At 34.0% G+C, this 19,607-nt stretch overlaps 3 protein-coding genes across 4 annotated transcripts; all 3 read right to left on the bottom strand.

Moving 5' to 3' along the window:
* Positions 1-2,018: 2,018 nt before the first annotated feature.
* Positions 2,019-3,495, bottom strand: LOC116024861 (fasciclin-like arabinogalactan protein 3). Its single transcript, XM_031265874.1, has one exon. The coding sequence runs from the start codon at positions 3,142-3,144 to the stop codon at positions 2,341-2,343; it is 804 nt and encodes a 267-aa protein (XP_031121734.1). The 5' UTR covers positions 3,145-3,495; the 3' UTR covers positions 2,019-2,340.
* Positions 3,496-4,176: 681 nt separating this feature from the next.
* LOC116026287 (probable cyclic nucleotide-gated ion channel 14) lies at positions 4,177-8,322 on the bottom strand. The gene is made up of 7 exons (XM_031267768.1): positions 8,098-8,322; positions 7,421-7,982; positions 6,735-6,947; positions 6,231-6,538; positions 5,987-6,098; positions 5,615-5,851; positions 4,177-5,180 (listed from the first exon to the last, which is right to left on the bottom strand). Exons 1-7 carry the CDS (start codon positions 8,118-8,120, stop codon positions 4,440-4,442), a joined length of 2,196 nt encoding a protein of 731 aa, XP_031123628.1. The 5' UTR covers positions 8,121-8,322; the 3' UTR covers positions 4,177-4,439.
* Positions 8,323-15,531: 7,209 nt separating this feature from the next.
* Positions 15,532-19,442, bottom strand: LOC116024529 (serine/arginine-rich splicing factor RSZ22A-like). Of its 2 annotated transcripts, none has more exons than XM_031265442.1 (6): positions 19,304-19,442; positions 18,158-18,263; positions 17,804-17,892; positions 17,299-17,527; positions 16,979-17,059; positions 15,532-16,571 (listed from the first exon to the last, which is right to left on the bottom strand). In XM_031265442.1, exons 2-6 carry the CDS (start codon positions 18,244-18,246, stop codon positions 16,520-16,522), a joined length of 540 nt encoding a protein of 179 aa, XP_031121302.1. In that variant the 5' UTR covers positions 18,247-18,263; positions 19,304-19,442; the 3' UTR covers positions 15,532-16,519. The 2 variants fall into 2 exon arrangements, with proteins under 2 accessions (XP_031121302.1, XP_031121301.1); XM_031265441.1 differs by having other exon boundaries at positions 16,979-17,089; positions 19,304-19,441.
* Between the last annotated feature and the right edge of the window lie 165 nt (positions 19,443-19,607).

Genomic DNA, 19,607 nt, shown 5'->3' on the forward strand with positions numbered 1-19,607 from the left:
GATCTGTGTTAAGTACATCTTTTATTTTTATTAATCAATTTATTGAGTAATATATATATATATATATATACACACACACACGAACACATAAAAGTATATTGATCCAAACTATGTTGAATAACGATCCAAATAATACATTAAATAAGTTCAAAATAATACAAACACAGTTAATATCACATGCTAATATTGATTTATTTGAGTTTCACAACATTAAGTTTAAATTGGAAGGAGTCACATAAACTAGGAACATCTAACACATCAGACATAAAAATAACCTAGCAAAACCAATAGGCAAACCTGCACCGTTGCCAATATCACCTCCAAGATAATAAACCAGGAACATCTAACACATCAGACATAAAAATAACCTAGCAGAACCAATAGGCAAACCTGCACCGTTGCCAATATCACCTTCCAAGATAATAATCTGGAGCCAATAGAGCAGCAAGACCCGAAGTGATGTGATTCGTTGCACCCGTGTAAGGCAGCCACAACCTGGAATTAAATGCACCGTCACGAGAAGTAAGGCAGCCTCAACCTGGAATTAAATGCACCGTCATGAAAAGCAGGGATCGTCATATGGACTTGCGGTGAAGGAGCATCCCAAAGAGATTGGAGTTGACCCAGAAGACGCATCGAAGAACCAAGAGACTGCTCAATGGATTCCCAGACTTAGCGAGAAGTAGACCGTCTAATTGCTAAATGCATTACTTCCTCAGACAAAGAAGATATAATCATGGAGAGGATGGATTGATCCTGCTGCACCCAAGACGTGTACACTGGATTAAGGATCGCTTCACCAATTGTGGAAAAAGACACGGAAAAGAACCATCAACATAACTAAGTAAATTCTGTCCCCAAAGAAACACCACTAATTGAGTTTGCCAAAAAAAAGAAAATTTTGAGTGGTAAGCTTAATAGACACAAAATGATGTGCCATAGATAACGAAATAGGAGCCGATGGTGGAGCAACAATGGTGGTCTCGGAGACAATCCGCTCTACAATGGTGGCCTCGGAGACAGTCCGCTCTACAATGGTGGCCTCGGAGACAGTTCGCTCTACAATGGTGACCTCGAGACAGTTCGCTCTACAATATAATGGTGGCCTCAGAGACAGTTCGCTCTACAATGGTGGCCTCAGAGGTAGTCCGCTCTACAATGGTGGCCTTAGAGGGAATGCCACAAAGACAAATCACGCCAAAAAGGAGATGAGTTTTTGACCTGTAATGAAAATTCTACTCATAATGCACGTGCTTTAATTGAATCTTTCAAAAGTGGTTTATCTATGATTGACATACTTCCAACTTCCAAGTTCCTAACAAGTTAATATAAGTCATTTCCCCCCGCATGAGCAACTCGGTTGGTCACAGAAGTGAAGTTTGGGAAGAAAGAAGTAGATGTCTCTTTGTGCTTAGAGATCTAGCATGTGTTTAGAGATCTAACTTTCGTGTTCAACCGAGTCCATGGCGTGGACACCCTTGGGATTGCGGTTGGGGATTCCACTTTTGAGAAGAAAAAAAAATATAAGTGATTTCTCCATCCATCTTTACAATTTTACCATGCAATGGTTGCAAAAAATGTACTCCAATCACCAAATATCTCGTGATTCCCTTAATTAAGGTAACAATTTTATTTGTTCATTTTTAATACTTTAAAATAAAAACCAAATGATCATTAAGCTAAGCTAGATTGATTAGTGCCTTTTTACATGCATTTTAGGACTTGGGATTAAAAAGCGGCCAAGTTTGCTTGTGTTTGAAATATCACAAAAATAAGTGGTTTTCTATTTTATACATTTTAACACTGTAAAATTACCTTTAAAGCCTCTCAATTGTGGTCATGATATAAATTTAGTCACTAGTTTTTAGCAAAGTGACAATATAATTAATTTGTAGGGTTTCAATAACATGAAAGATTAAGAGAAAAAAAAGTGATGCATGTATACAACTTAAAGTAAATTGATAATAAATCAATATTTCAATCATTAATAGCAAAGTGAATCATAAGATATTAATTTGTAGAGAAAAAAAATATCACTTTTTTTTTGGAAATGAGAATGTCCATTTATTTCTTGAAATGATGATTTGTCAATTTATTACCGGGTGATACAATGCTGACGTGGTATCCGATGATACCTTATCATATCTCCTTCATAATTTCCATTAAAACATCACCCATTTGGCCACTTATTTTTTTTTTAAATATATTTTTGGAGACGTGTTTACTTAACAAAATTTGATCATGTTTTTGAAAACATCTTTAGTTTTCTGTTTTTTTTTTTTTTTGTGTATCCTTCCGATCATGGCCATGGCTAATATCCTCAGCAGTCTTCAAGAAGAGTTAGTGAGCTGCAAGCAGAGAACACAACAGCAGGAAGAAACCGACGAGGGAAACGGCGGCGGACTTTCCGGCCGAGGATTTGTCAGCTGCGTCGGCGTCAGGTCCGGGTGCATCAGCTGGGGAATCGGAGGGGGCATAGTCTGAGGAATCGGAATCGGGAGCCGGAACCTCCTCCTCGGCTGGGGCGGGGGCGCGTTTCCGGCGGCGGCGTCTTCGGGCGGGAGCCGGGGCCGGCGAGTCGGAGTCAGGAGGCGGCGCTTCCGCCGGCGGCATGGAGTATCCGTCGAGGCCGGGAGTGACGATGATGCACGAGACGCAAAGCACGGAGATGTTGTACGGCCGGCTCATAACCGCCTCCTCCAAACGCGCGTCGTGCGGGGAATGCCTAACGGCCGATCCGAAAATCACGCCGTCTTTTCCGGTAGTGACGTTCAGAAACCCCTGATTTTTGTCCGCGATTCCCGTCTGCTGGTACATAGTGGTGACCTTCGCGTGGTCATACTTGAGCCGGTGGAGCTTCATGATGTCATAGTAGTCCAAAATCACGTGCGTCCGGAGAATGCTCTCCGCGAGATCGATCGGACGGCTGGTGAGATCTCCGATCTGGCCGTTCTTCACCGCCAAAACGGTTACCGTCGAGTGCCGATTAATATCAGAGGCTAAACCGGTCCGACTCAATAGATCGTTGAAGACGCCGTACTCGGGGTAGCGATTTAGGATCCGCGTGATGTTGAAGGCGGAGGCGGTGGAGAGAATGCATGTTAGGAGGATAACTGCGGCGGCGGAGAGGTGCAAATGACTCATTATATGTATTTTTTTGCCTTCCTATTAGTTAGTTAGTTTGATTATGAAAAAGAAGGAGATCGTGTAAGGCTGCCGCGCCTTTACGGTGATCTGATCGAGATGGCCGACGGCGAAGCTTGCCGGTCATGGAGGGGTTTTAAAGAGATGAATTGAACTAATTCTTTGTTTTGCATGGAGAGGACTGAGGAGTGAACTTCTCTCGCCCTTAACAATTTGTGGTGTTAATTGGATGCTTTTACCATATCAATAAGATGCGGAAAAAGATATGTATGATTGTATGAATGAATATTACAGGGTGTTAAGGAAAATAGCTTTTTAGTCAAAATTTTCGTTTAATTTGTTTGATCAATTTTAGATGCTGAAGTTAATATGTGGTAAATTATTAATTAAGTTGATCGAGTAATTTGTTGATATCAACTTATATTATTGCATTTCTGTTTTGAGAGTCTAATTTACTAGATTTTAATAGTTGCTGGTTATTATAGTGTTTACATTTTTATTTAAATTTAATATTTTAAATATTATCAGAACCTCCTAGAATCCGACATCGTCTCGGCTAAAAACACCACTTTTTTAAACTGTAATTGTGTGTTAACATGTTTAGGAATGACAGTTCAACCGGCCGACCTTGAAGGAGAAATCTAGTCGTCTCACCTCAATGGATACCGGTTGTATTTGAGATAATTGAATATTTAAATAAAAAAACAAGACAGTGTATAATTTTTTATTTTTTATTTTTTAAATCAAGATGGAGAATCTCTATCCTAGAAAAATATCCATGGGCATGGAGAGTATTCCCCAACCCCGTCGGGGCCTCGTTACCAACCCTAGTTATGTTTAACTATTAATCTATTATTAACAACTTATGCTTATTTTATTTTCATTTGAATTTATATTTTTAATATTTAATTATTATTTGCTACAAAGTTTTTTTTAAAAATAATTATAACATTATTAATAATAAAATAACAAATAATAATTAATCATAACAACAATAAATTTAAGAGTTAGGTAAATATCACAATATAGTTATCTTCTTATAAATCATTTTACATATAATCAGCTAAGAGTTAATTTACCAAATACTATAAAATATCAACGGGTTAAAATAGCTAACATAATCCGCTATTTAGTTGCAAAACACCCCCAAGTGTTTATCCATCCCTGTATGAACCATCAATATTCACACAAAAATATTACACTCTATATAACAACAAAGCTTTAATTTTCACCAAATTCCTATATCCACAGCTTATCAACATCCATATTCAGTCCTTGATCGAGCTTCAATTCTTCTAGTCGTCTTCTGGCTCGGTTGAGAAGTCAGGCTCATCAGGCTTCTGCAGCAGCTTAGGCCGCATGTCCATATCCTTCATCTTCTGAACTCCTCTTCTGGTATTTGCAGCAAATCTGGAAGCCAAAATTGTCACACCGAGATTCTGTTTTGCCTGGTTTGATCTGCTTTTGGACTGTCCTTCCTCTTGATCGCTCCCATTATCGTCTGCGGGCTTCTCCTCCTTGGCGAGGTGCGAAAACGACTCCCTCCGGCTGAGATCCTTCGCTGTTTTCCTCTTCTGGAACCGCCGCCAGGCCGCCTGGATGAAGCAGGTGGCCCAGGTCCTCCAATGGTGGGAGTAGTACCGGAAAGTGTGCTGCAGTTTCTTGCTGTGCAGGCGCCTGAACTGGTTGGCCACGAACTTTAGGTCCTCGGCTTGCAGGGCGAAGGCCTCCACCTCGCCCTGCACTTTTACTGTGCGAGTGGAGGAGGGTAAGTTGAGAGTAGATTTTGGGAGTAGGGCCCAGGCCAGGAGCTCCTCGCCGCAGAAGTCTCCTGGCCTCAGGGTTATGGAGTTGAAGAACCCCGTCCTGCCCCCGTTTGTGGTCGAGCTTTCCAGCGTCCCTCGGATGATGAAGAGCATCTCCGTCACCGGATCTCCCTCTCGAACAATGTAGGTTCCCGGTGTGCTCAAAGACGATACCAGACGCTCACATATGGCGTCGAGTAGCTGATCGTCCATTTGGGAGAAGAAGGGGACCTGCAAGTTCACACTAGTTAGGTAGGTAGGCCTTGTTTGCCCGCTATTTGGTTGGCAGATAGCAGATTGTATTAGCTGTTTGTGTCAGACAGTTAAACGTTCACTCAATATGGTGGATCCACTTAACGGCCCTCTGAGTCACCCAACTTCACTATCTTGCCAAGGTAAGGGAATTTCGTCTTTTGTGGACAAGCTAAACGCTAACTCAAAAAGTTGTTTCCAGACAAAAAGATGTTAAATCTAAGGTGGAATGAAAAGTAAACTGAGATTCCAAACAGACAGAACATTCAACTGTCCAGTCCAGAGACAGAATGGATAAATATTTATATGCAAATAAGATTAAAAACCAGAAACAGACAACATTAAACAGTCTGTCTAAATCTAATTTTGCAAGGAAATAAATTGCCATAAGAGTATCGGGAGAAAGGTCTTACACGACGAACAAGGTCCAAACACAGATGTCTTTGGATATCACGACGAAGATCTGAAGGCAGAGCACGGAGAATGGATTCCTCATCCACCCCGCGTGTAGTGAACCACTTGTACTGCACAAAACGCATGACACGTTCCTGAAGACCGTGGGGAAGCTGGCGATGCTTCATCCACTCCTCAGTGTCTCGTCGTTTCAGCCTCCATTCCTCGAGCCTCACAGTGATGGATTGCAAGTATGTCTAAAACACACATAAAGAAACTGTAATAATGAGAAGAGTTTGCAGAACCGAGACCTTTATACTTTTCGATAATCTTAGCTCACATTCAAGCTCATTTTATGCATTTCTGCAATCTTATAAAACTACAAATAGTACCTGCATGTTTCCGATTAAATGAGCAAATAGAACGAGCCCCAAAATCGCGATTAGTATGGCAAATGAAGTTTCGCCAATGAAAGTGCTCGTGGTTAGTGTCTGTCCATAAGAGCTGCAACAATATTGCAGAAGCAATCACTAAAGATTTCCCGGTTAAAGGGCTGATTCAGAAGAGCCGAAAGATTAAAGCCACTGTGAGCTAAGAAAACATGAAATTAGCGGTATGGGGCACGACAATATATACCTCAAGTTCTGCAAACCCCACCATAAGCAGTAGAAGTACTTCTCGAGGAACTTAGAGGAGACGACGTTATTAGTAACTGCATTCCCGTAAATTCCATAATTGAAAAAGTTGGGATTGTTAGGGTTGCAGTTGGTGAATACTCGGGTGCTGTTCACCCATCTCAGTTTCTCGCCAACATTTGAAGTGCTAGTGCCGCAGTCCAGAAAATGAAGGGAGCATCTAATTGGACTTTGTTCGTGTTTGCAGGCCGATTTCCAACACGTTGCATGCCTCTCAATCGACAGTAAGTACCAAGATGCTCCTAAGACCTATACAAAAAGGAAAAAAAAGAACATTTATCTTAGCCTTTCAAGCCTCGGAGAAACATGAATGTACAATGTGACACAGACAAGTTAATTATATGATCTGCAATTTGTTAATAGATAGGCTGGAATCTACCGAGGCCAATACCAATGCTCCAGGAACATAAACAAGAATTGCAAGTTTAATAAGAAGAAAACGTACATGGCTTGCTAACATGTATAGTAGCAGATTGTATGCAGCCCCGGCCCAAGCTGTTTTTGTGACGACGCCAGTGGCTTTGATAATCTGAGTGCTCAACGGGAAAATCAAATACAGTCGGGGGATATACTGCAGCAGGACTATCAGCACGAGGGCACTGTTTGTGTGATCAAAATGGGAGCTTCTAATTGCAGGTATGATGAACCATATGACAATCTGTCCAAGAACAAGTATACGTTATCTGCAAAACTTTAAATAGATAGAACAACGCCGAACACCTAGATGAAAATCATCTATATCCAACGCTAAACAATATATATACACCAGTAATAATCACTCAACTATGTTGGCATTTCATAAGTGCGCCAAAAGCTATAACTGATAGCGAATATGCAACTTTATTTCCTTATACTTGGGTAGCAGTCAGTGCCACGTTTCGATGGCAGGATGCTGGACTCGGCTCACCGAGCCAGCACCCAACAATAAGGAAAAAGGAAAGGAGAAAACGTGGATTATTTCTACCTAAACCAAAACGACGGTATGCTCAAGAAGTCAAGTTCAAGACTAATCCAACAAGTTTCTCGTCAAATCGAATCCTAAAACCTAATCAAACGTGACAGAACCACACACAACCAAGATCATCTGCAGACATTCATTCATATACAGCAAGAATTAGCATATTATTATACCTGTGGGAGAGGCAGTGCGGCTATGGCATCGATGAAAAAATCCGATTTCAAGTAGTGCCTCGCGATCAAATCTTGATCCATTACAAGTTCTCCTCTACCAAACACCCTTGAGCTTGGAGACACATATGCAGTCCTAAACTTCATACCAACATGTAGCAGATAAAAGGCATCTGCCAGTGTTCTGAAACAGGTCAAGATAATCCCCAATTTCAAGTCTGTTATCATACAGGATGATGATGGTGAGGCATCATTCACCACTGCAGGCAGGTAGAAGAACAAGGGATCCACGAAAAGCGCAACCAAACAAGAGAACAAGAACACCCTATTCCACTGCAGGACAAGCTCACTCCCAGGATCAAGAATTTTGCTGTTTCCTGACCCATAATGCTCTGGGAAAACCTTAAACTTTCCTTTCCCAGGAAACCCATTTGCCCTACTCATCTTGTCTCCACCACTCCTATCCTCTGCTATTATCAAACCTGCAGAAGATTTAAACCCAGGCACCTGTTTCTCATTCTTATCCCAGGAATTTCCAAGATTCTGTTTCCCATCATTGTAAAACCTATAATTTTTTCCATCATTTCATCAAGAATGAGAAATGGGTAGCTGAATATCAAGGTAAAAAAGACAAAATAGTGCACTGTAAATCAACAAAATTTCATCTTTTTTTTTTTTACCTGACTACCTTCTTGGCCTCCATGAATGCTTCACAACCAGCTCAAGCAAAGCTAGAAATTTTCATTGCAGAAGAGTTTAAGAAACCCAAATAGGTGAAGACTTTGGAAACTTTCCATTGCAAAAAAAAAAAAGAAACCCCCACAAATCCCACAATCAACCTAAAAAGTAACATACAGAAAAGCAGAATGGTGGAGCTATTTTGAGAGGAGAAAAGACCAAACTTCCAAAGCTTGTTTTCTTTTGGTTGACTTTCACAACCAAGGCATAACTAAAAACTAACCTTTTGTCAAAAAAAAAAAAACTAAAAACTAACCATGAATTGAAGGATTTATATGCAGTGATTTGCATTATATATATATATACATTAAAATTTTCAACATACACTAGACTAATTTAAATCTCGAAAACCCTTCTTCAAGAACCGTTGGATGTGGTAAATCATAAATTGTCCCACAAATCTTAAATTTCATACTTGTACACTCTACACATAAGGAATTTTCATTGTCTCTGGTCAAGGTTTCCTAGACTCCCTAGTTTTCAGAGAGATTCGGACTCTAATATCATCACTGGAGCAAGATTTTAGGATAATCAGTAGAATAATTTTGGGAGCATAATTTTGTTTAAGAAGCAACTATTCAAAATTATACAGTGGTAAATCTGGCAGGACTGCAATGAGGCCTAGGTTGCAATTTGTTGCAAAATGGTACTTATTAATTAATAAAATTGGAAAAAGACAGTGGGAAAAAATATTATAAAAAATTTGGTGGGAAGAAAAAACAGAGTAGACAGTTGGAGAGTGAGGACGTGAAGGTCATGATGGCGATGGAGTCCAAATAAATTATTGGAATAAATCATAGGCACAGTATATAGAAGTCAGAATAAGACACTGAATCCCAGGAAGAAGAAAGATTTCTTTTCTCCCTTTTGCCTTTTTAAATTTTCTTAAAATATATTTCTTGCAAAGATTGTGGTGGGGTTTGCAGTTTTGCCTCCGCACGGCTTCATCCTCACTGGATCGCCTTAATTGGTTTAAAACGTTTTACAGCTGGTTTGGTTTATAGAAATAAATGTATCATCAATGCACGCCTTTCAAAAAGAGTTATCCAATGGATTGGGTACGATTCTTTTACCTTTTTTTTTTTTTTGAGAATACGATTCTTTTACCTAATGATTAGGACTTAGGAGTTTGATTTGAGTTAGTTGCACATAATTTTTTTAAAGATTTGTTTTGTATATTTTCAGTAATATTTAAAAAAAATGACACTTTTTGTTTATAAGAAAATAACACATTTTTACTTTTTGTCTCTCAATTAGATGTGAAATGACTTTTTTTTTTTTTTTTTAAAAAAAATTTGTCTCTAAATTTTGTTAGAGTTTGGTTAAAAAAGAAACTTATGAAAATAGTTATTTTGCAATTAATTGAGGGACGAAAAGTGACAACGTGATAGTAGAAGGTCAAAAGTACTACTCCGTATTTTTAAATAATCAGAGATGGAAAATGTAATTTTCTTAATTGAGAGATTACCATTTTATTATTTAATTGGCATATACTACAGAGTAACACACAAAGAACAAATTTATTTATGAGAACTATTTGATTCCCGCCTAAGCGATGGTCAGCACCGGGGATCAAACCTGTGACCTCTCAAGTGGGAAGGCCACAGCTATGCCGCTGGATCACAAAACCTTTGGCGCTTGCCTGTTTTATCTAAGGCAATTGGATGGATTAAAATGTGGCGTGACAGTTATGGAGTAAATTTAGTTGATTTTTGTGTTTCTTCCTCAATAATGAAGGCTTAAATGTTATTAGTTGCTCTCTTAAATTGTGTGTAATGAACTACGGAGTAATAATTAGTAGAACTTATGAGTTCAATTATGAGCGGAGTGGATAAATACCCTTGAAGGAGAGGGTTTGGAGTTCGACTTCAAGAAATTCAAAAATAATAAAAAGTTTTTCTCATACTTAAAATCGGTTCATTTTTTATAATCCTTTGTCCCTAGACTAAACCGAGTGGTTATGTTAGAATATAATCAAAAGATTAAAAGATGCTAAGAGCTTTATAGTCTAGTCTAGTGATATTAGTGTAAAACTCTTAATAAATTCTTTACTTGATAAAATTTTATTTACAAAAAATAACAATTTTATTATTGAAAATATTTATATTTATATTTTGTGTATGTGTATATAGAATATTATAAAATAATATTAAATTAATTAACTACATGCATACCACTAATTTCACATTTTGATTGTGTTCTTATCTTTTGGTAGGAAAGTTACTAAATTCAAATTAAAAGTGACAAGATTCTTATTTTTAACAAACACATTTTTCTGAAATTATTTTTTCAATAATTTAGTTAATAGAAAAATATCAAAAATCATTTTGCCAACTCTTATCAGGCGAGTTCGTCACACAAAATTTTTATACTGAAATTGACCTTGTACTTTTCTTACATGATTTACTACTATTATGTCAAATACAGAGTAATATTTATTTAATACGTACCCTTAAACCGTGACTATAAATATTTTTTTCTAATTTAAAAAAATATATATAATCGTCTCGAATGATGGGTAGGGAAGTAATGACACTATCATTTTCACTTAGAATTGGCAATGTCGTGAGACGTGAGCAAAGCTAAATTAAACCCTAATAAATATTCTGGATTTCTGGCATATCATTTCTGGGGCCCATTTACTATGTATCCCAATTTTTTGTATACATAGACATAATTTCATTGAGTTTCTTGTCTTTTCTTTTTTCTTTTTCTTTTTTTTTTGAAATAAAACATTGTATTTTAAAATCTTATTTATTGAAATAATTTGTTTAGTATACTATATTGTTATTCGAATCTCAAAGATAATATTAATTCAATTGCATTTCTATTGAATTATATTTAGAGAACCTCTCTAATAACATGTATACTTTTTTTGGGTGTACTCATGATTTCTACGATCAAACACATTGATTAATTCCCTCACTGAATTACAAGCATTTTTTTTTATGTGAGACAGTTGGTCTAGAGATTTAATGCTGCTCCATACTCAAAGCCAAAAATTGAATTTTTTACGTTTGATTATAACTGATTAAGGATGAAATGAAGAATCTCCAATTGATGTGGCGTGAATGGCGTGGTGATGAATTACAAATGCAAAAGTAAACAAAAAGGCTGGCTAGCTAGCGGTGCATGCAAGGAGTCAATGCATATATGTCAGTCCCCCATTGATGGAGCAAATTAAACATAATTTTAGTTTTCACCACTGAAATTTCTCACCTCAAATTGTAAGTTAGTTTGAGTAGTGGAATCAATTTTGTAACCTTCAAATTTTGATTTGCACTTTTTTTTCCCTGCGCGCTAAAAAAAAACTCCTAAACAATTTAAAATCACTTTAAAAGGGACTTGTACACTTGTTATACATATACTAGTGCAAATTTACTTTCCTTTTTAATGTGGGACAAAAGCTTCTTCTAAGCGTTTTTACATTCATTTTCTGACTCAAATAAATTTACTTTGAGAATCATTTTCTTATTCACTCATTATCCGTTTTAAGTGTACAACATATCAATTTCTTCATCTTATTATGAAGAACACGAATACACTTTAACCTGGACCAAATCGAAAGTGAATCCCACATAATATAGGGATCATGCAACAATAACACAAAGAATATATATATATTATTTGTGTTATTGTTGCATGATGCCCATACTTTGAATGACTTTTCTAACTAATTTATCTTTAATCCGAAAAATCTAGTTCTATCAAAATTATTTTGATTTTGATGGACTAAACACATAAAGTATGTGGGATTTGAACTAATGACTCACTATCTAAACAAAATTTTAGTTTTAATAAATTATAATTAATATGTAACCTATAATAATATATTTTATTATTCTCCTATCAAAATGTCGCAAGTTTAATTCTTACTAACACCTTCTTGGTCTAGTTCAATTCATCACACGTGATTTTTCTCGTACAATTTATTCTCATGTGTAATTTGTAAGCTATTATACAAAAGTATAGTTTACCCCTTGCGCACACTCGAGTTGTGACAGCGGATTTCCATCACCATCCATGTTCCTACTGTTGTATATATGCACCATATTAAAAAGTATTGCGTAAGATCCTCTTCAAGTAAGAATCAAACTCTGCAGGCACAATTTGAAATGAACATTGTACACAAAAAAAAATCAAATGTTATGCACAAAATAAGTTTTGGCAAGATTTCAGAGTTAGTAAAGTGAGTTTAGTAATATATACTCCGTAATTAATTCCGTATATTGCAACATATCCCCTACATGGGGACAAGTATATTTCATTTTCTGCCCGCATAGGAAGATCATCGATCACATTTATGGGTAAAAACTTTCACAAGAGATCAATGATTGAGTTGAGTCTCACCAGGGATAGTGCGTGAGCAACCTCTCAAAATAAAGAGCCTCAAGGTAAGGGATTCTTTATACGCAATGAGCAAAAGTTTAATCTTATCCACAAGATTGTGTGATCAAGGGTCTGGGGTGGGAGATTCCAACTTTCAAGAATTGAACCCGGGTTCTTCCGAAATTCCTCCCCACAAAGAGAACTCACTTGCTACTTGAGCTACCCTGGCTTTCCAACTTTAGGCTTTATGCCACAAGTATATTTCATTTTCTTGTAGGCCACAATCGAGATTAAGAGTATTTCATTTTCTTGTAGGTCAGTCACAATCGAATTAAGAGTAGTTAAGACTAATTAATAAGTAGAATATTGCTGCCTACCAACGGCTAAACAACTGCCAAACGTCCAGCTAATGTTTACACGCTAAACGGTTGTGTCCACTTATTTGGAATTTTTGGGTACTCCACTTTTAATAAATAAACCATTCAAATATATATATATATATCACTGTTGCAAAAATTCCCTGCTAGGCGCTAGGCGCTTCTAGACCGAGGCGAATTGCTCTCTAATCATTCGCCTAGGTGGCCGCCTAGCGCCTAACTCGGTCGACTGGGCCGAGTTGGTGACCGACTATGCCAAATTTGGCCGAGTTAACTCGCCCAACTCGGTAGAACTAGCCGAGTTAACTCGAGCGAGTCGGCCTTATTAATTTTATTATTATATTTATATATATTTAAATTTATTTATTTATATAAGTAAGAGAAGTAAGATATATATATATATATATATATATATATAGATATATATATATATATATATATATATATAGATATATATATATATATATATATATATATAGATATATATATATATATATATATATATATAGATATATATATATATATATATATATATATAGATATATATATATATATATATATATATATAGATATATATATATATATATATATATATATAGATATATATATATATATATATATATATATAGATATATATATATATATATATATATATATAGATATATATATATATATATATATATATATAGATATATATATATATATATATATATATATAGATATATATATATATATATATATATATATAGATATATATATATATATATATATATATATAGATATATATATATATATATATATATATATAGATATATATATATATATATATATATATATAGATATATATATATATATATATATATATATAGATATATATATATATATATATATATATATAGATATATATATATATATATATATATATATAGATATATATATATATATATATATATATATAGATATATATATATATATATATATATATATAGATATATATATATATATATATATATATATAGATATATATATATATATATATATATATATAGATATATATATATATATATATATATATATAGATATATATATATATATATATATATATATAGATATATATATATATATATATATATATATAGATATATATATATATATATATATATATATAGATATATATATATATATATATATATATATAGATATATATATATATATATATATATATATAGATATATATATATATATATATATATATATAGATATATATATATATATATATATATATATAGATATATATATATATATATATATATATATAGATATATATATATATATATATATATATATAGATATATATATATATATATATATATATATAGATATATATATATATATATATATATATATAGATATATATATATATATATATATATATATAGATATATATATATATATATATATATATATAGATATATATATATATATATATATATATATAGATATATATATATATATATATATATATATAGATATATATATATATATATATATATATATAGATATATATATATATATATATATATATATAGATATATATATATATATATATATATATATAGATATATATATATATATATATATATATATAGATATATATATATATATATATATATATATAGATATATATATATATATATATATATATATAGATATATATATATATATATATATATATATAGATATATATATATATATATATATATATATAGATATATATATATATATATATATATATATAGATATATATATATATATATATATATATATAGATATATATATATATATATATATATATATAGATATATATATATATATATATATATATATAGATATATATATATATATATATATATATATAGATATATATATATATATATATATATATATAGATATATATATATATATATATATATATATAGATATATATATATATATATATATATATATAGATATATATATATATATATATATATATATAGATATATATATATATATATATATATATATATATATATATATATATATATATATATATTTTGCTTTTTGAGATGGACTCGACAATAAGGTGATGGCAAGAATGAACATGTGGCTTTCAGAAAGTGTTGCAAAAATCCCGACTAGGCACCACCGATTAACGACATTTCAACGATTTTGTTGACGAAAAAACGGTCATGCCATAATAATACTAGGATCAAAGAGAGATGTTTTGAAAAATAAGGACTAAAAGTGAATTATCACCTATAAATTTAGGACTAAAAATGAAATTAACTCTTTATTTTTATATTTTTTAAAATTATTATTTGCATGGTTTTCATGTCTACGTTTTCTCTTTTTCGTGTTGGGTTAGTGTATAAATTTATTGTCTAAATAAAATATTTTCCATGCTAAGTTAGTATTTATATTTAAATTTCTTGTCTAAATAAGATATATATATTTTTATATTTATATGTTTCTTCAGCATTTTTTTAAAACTATTGTTTTCATATGTCTCAATGTCTCACACTCTCATGTCCCCATTTTCTTCTTTCTGTGCAATACGATGAGTGTCATCATTGCCATGGTTGCTATTAAATTTGCTTAGAATAAAGTTAAAAAACCAACATTTTTCAATGACAATAAAACTATTTTTATTAATTGATTAAAAAATAAACAAAACAAAACTCTACCACCCCAAGCTCAACTACTACTGTAAGACTAATTTAAATTCGATTCAAATTGCACCCGCAAAATTTCGAAGAAACATCTAATCCGAAGTTTTTTATAATGATGCACGCATACAAGAACGAATTCTCCAACCTCGTAACAGACTTATTAATTGTCCCAAACTGCTCGGTCGTGGAAGTCGTGTTTTCAAAATGGAATGAGCAACAGAAAAGGTGAGGGGCAGGCAGACATGAACCGCTTCTGTTTCTCAAAATGTTCAAAAATATAAACTGTGAAATCACTTTCTCCCACCTCACCAAAGAACCATATGTGTAGTTTCATATGATCCTTTTGCTGCTATTCACTCAATTATGAGCCTTAGCGTCTCGATTGGTGCATCAAAACTCGATGTGGTTTAAGGAGAACATCAACTCCCCGACTAATGGCCGAAGCATTTGAAGCTGCTCGTTGCTAAAATGAGCTTAAAGTAACGCCACTATAAGCTGAGACGAGGAGCATAATAACTGCAGAGAATCACTCAAAGAAGAACATAGGCAATGTGGCTAGCCGGGGTCAACAATCAATCGAATTGAAGATCCCACAGCTGGGCAGTGAAGAACGAAACCACAGGGGAGTGCAGAAGCAGAAAACCAAGGAAGCAGACAAGCAGTAGACACCTCGACACAAAAACAAAAAAACATAAACATTTAGCAGCTTATTTCAAGACAAGATGCTTCATTTGCAGAAATATTAGCTACCATACGATCCAACGATCTAAATTCAAAATAAATAGTTCTTAAATGGAAGCCAAAAGATAAAAAAATACACTCGGAATCATAACCAGTAACCAATCCACCAGATGAAGTATAGGGGGCGGCCCCACTTACACAGTTGTGGATCATGTCCAAGGATATTAGATACACAACTTCAAAAGGTTCAGGACTGCATCTGGTAATTATCTTCCCTCTCTTGAGCTCCTCCTTGTATGGCGATCCCCAAGGCCTTTTCTGCACATACCACCATGGAAACAATGTAACAATGTAAAAGATGAATAGTTCAATTCATCAAATTCTTAAAAAGGGGGAAATAAAAATCGTGACCATTAGTGCATTTTCCCTGTTATTAGGACTTCAACTAAGTTGTGCATGCACAGTTTAATTCAACAGCACCAAGTGAATGCACAAGTACATGAAACTCGTCTGAATACATATGGACTCTAGACAGACATACAAAACAATAACACGTACTAATGCCTGATCAAATACTGTAACTGAGAAGAAAATTTAGAAAAATTATGAACAAGACATGGTTGAGAAATGAGTCTCATAAAAAACATGTCTAGCCAGAATACAAGATGTTCACGAAGAAATCCTAATTCAATAAAAAAATAAAATAAAATAAAAATAAAAATTACCCATTAGTATAAGGAACTTCATCTCTTCCACGGTATGGGGATCGGCTGGAGTTGCGGTCACGAGGTGACAAACTGCGGTGCCTAGGAGAATGACCACGAGAGCTGTAAGTCCTGGTACAATGTACAGTAATTCCAGTAAACTATAAGAAGAAATTGAAAACACCTTTCAACTTTTTTTTTTTTTTTTATTACACCAGGGGAATACAGCTCAAAAAATCATAATTTTCTTATTCTGCTTCAGGAGGATTACAAACCTTACTTTTGCACAGGAGAACGGGGAAGCAAGTTATAGATACTTTAATGTATTTTTGATATCTCACCTTTGACCATAGCTTGGGCTCCTCCGATATCTAGGGGGACTGCGACTCCGGCGTTTTCCTGCACCTCCACGTTGCCGGCACTCACGAGCAAAATGGCCTGGTTCACCACACTCATAGCACTTCGAGTCGGAACCACCAGAGTGACCGCGACCATGCCCACGCCCACCTCCACCTCCACCTCCACCACCTCTAGAATTGTGTGAGAGTTCAACTCTCCAACCATTCTTACCTATTCCAAAATTATTGTGAGCAGAACATACAAAAAGATTTGCAATATAATTCTCAAAAAAAAAAAAAAAAGGATTTGCAATATAAATATACTCAACAGCGGATGATTATCAGAAAGTGTATGAAATGATGTAATTCATTATCCACCCAAAAGTAATTTCAAAGATATATGAAGTCTGTCCATACTAGTCTTGCTATTTCAGAAAGGCAGATAATATGAGTGTGATATTTAATAACTGATTCATAAAGTTATAATTCCAAAATATCAAAGGCAAACCATCTATTTCACGGATTGCATCCTGAGCATCTCTTCGGTCATCAAAATCAATGAAAGCATAGCCAGGTGGCCTCCTTGCAACCCAAATGCTTCAGAAAAAAAATTTAATCAGTTAAAAATGAGTGAAGCATTTCCACAGCCATACAGAAAGAATGGTAGGTTTACTACCAATTTGGGAATACATAAGAACAGACACATTCTTTTTTTTTTTTTTTTCAAAATAAAGTGAAGCCAAGAGAACATCAAAAGACAGCAACTAAAGCAAGAAAATTTGCCATTCTACTGCAGTAGTAGTGCACCAATTTGACTTTAACATACAAAAGCTTGTTTAACTTGGTTAGATCCCTGAAGTACCTTCTTATTACTCCAAAGGTACGGAACTCATCTTCCAGATCCCGCTCAGTTACTTGAGGGTCTAGGTTCCCAACATAGACTCTTGACATATTGTCTTGAACAAGCACTGATCCAAACACAGCCAAATAGGTAAGCAGTACATTACAAATATTTATACTCATAAAGCTAGATATGAACAACTGAACATTATAGCAATGCCTCAACATATCACAGAAGATTCAGTTCCACTTTGTCAATTTAAGTATGAATTTATCACATTATTCATTGTTTGTAATTTTAACTCACAAAAATCAAATGACAAACCAAATTGCTAAAATGATAATTCTGGAGGTTGTATACATCACTCCCAAGAACAAGTCCTTGAAGAATCATGAGACTAAACCCACTCTCTTGGGACAACCCCACCAAGTTGGTCAGGCTAAGGTAACCACAAGGTTATAAGGTTATAAGTTCAACTCCCAATGAAAGCTGCCTATTGGCCTTCTAAGTTTGAGCCGGCCTTCTAGGTTTGAGCCGGTTAGCTATGTGCGTCCTTGGTTAGTGTTGTGATCCTTTGTAAACTAGTCACACTTAGCCCGTGCACACCCTTGCTAGTGACTGTGGTTTCAGCTTTACTCAAAAAAACCACTGTCTTGGGATGACACGATCAAAACTAGAGCTTATAGTTTATTTTAAATTACAAATAAGTTATAAACTATCTTTGGTAAAATATATTGAGTTTAAAATAATAATTTATTTTAAAACCCTAACTATAAATATAAAATATAATATAAATAAATTATCTCTAACTTTCACATTCCCACAGAACACATGCTCACAATTATGAAGTAAAACAACGAAAATTGTCGGTGTAATTAATTCAGTGGCGCAAATACTTTTTTATTTGAAAACTTATGGCGCAAATACTTATGCGTCATAATGTCAGGAAAACAATTGCATTCAGGAGCAAAGATTCAAAATCATCTAAAAGTTGAGACTTTCAGAAACCAAACTAGGAGAAACAACGGTTTTCTCTGGTAATTGGAAACCATATTTTACAAATCGGAGCAATTCAACACATAATTTCAAAAAGTTGCCATCACCCGTCTATATACAGACCTAAATGTACTCAAATATACGACGAGAGAAGATATCAGCGAGGTTCACCTGGAAATCCGAAAAAGACAGTCCTTTTCACCTTGTGCGAACAGAGCGTTTCGGCTCGGAGAAAGAGAGATAGTGAGATTTCAGAGTTTCAGCAATAATTCGTGTATGTCTGGTTGAAGAAGATAAGACGGTAAAAATACTACGGAGTAGTTAAAGAAAATAACGCTCAAATAATTGAATTACACAAAAAAAAAAAATACACTTTCAATAAACAATATTTCTAATCACATTCTTATATTTCAACTCGTTTTTGCCTACTTCTAAGCATATAGTCAATTATATGAATTCGTATATCATGAATTAT

The sequence above is a fragment of the Ipomoea triloba genome, chromosome 7, assembly GCF_003576645.1.
Source record: "Ipomoea triloba cultivar NCNSP0323 chromosome 7, ASM357664v1".
NCBI classification, from domain to species: Eukaryota; Viridiplantae; Streptophyta; class Magnoliopsida; order Solanales; family Convolvulaceae; genus Ipomoea; species Ipomoea triloba.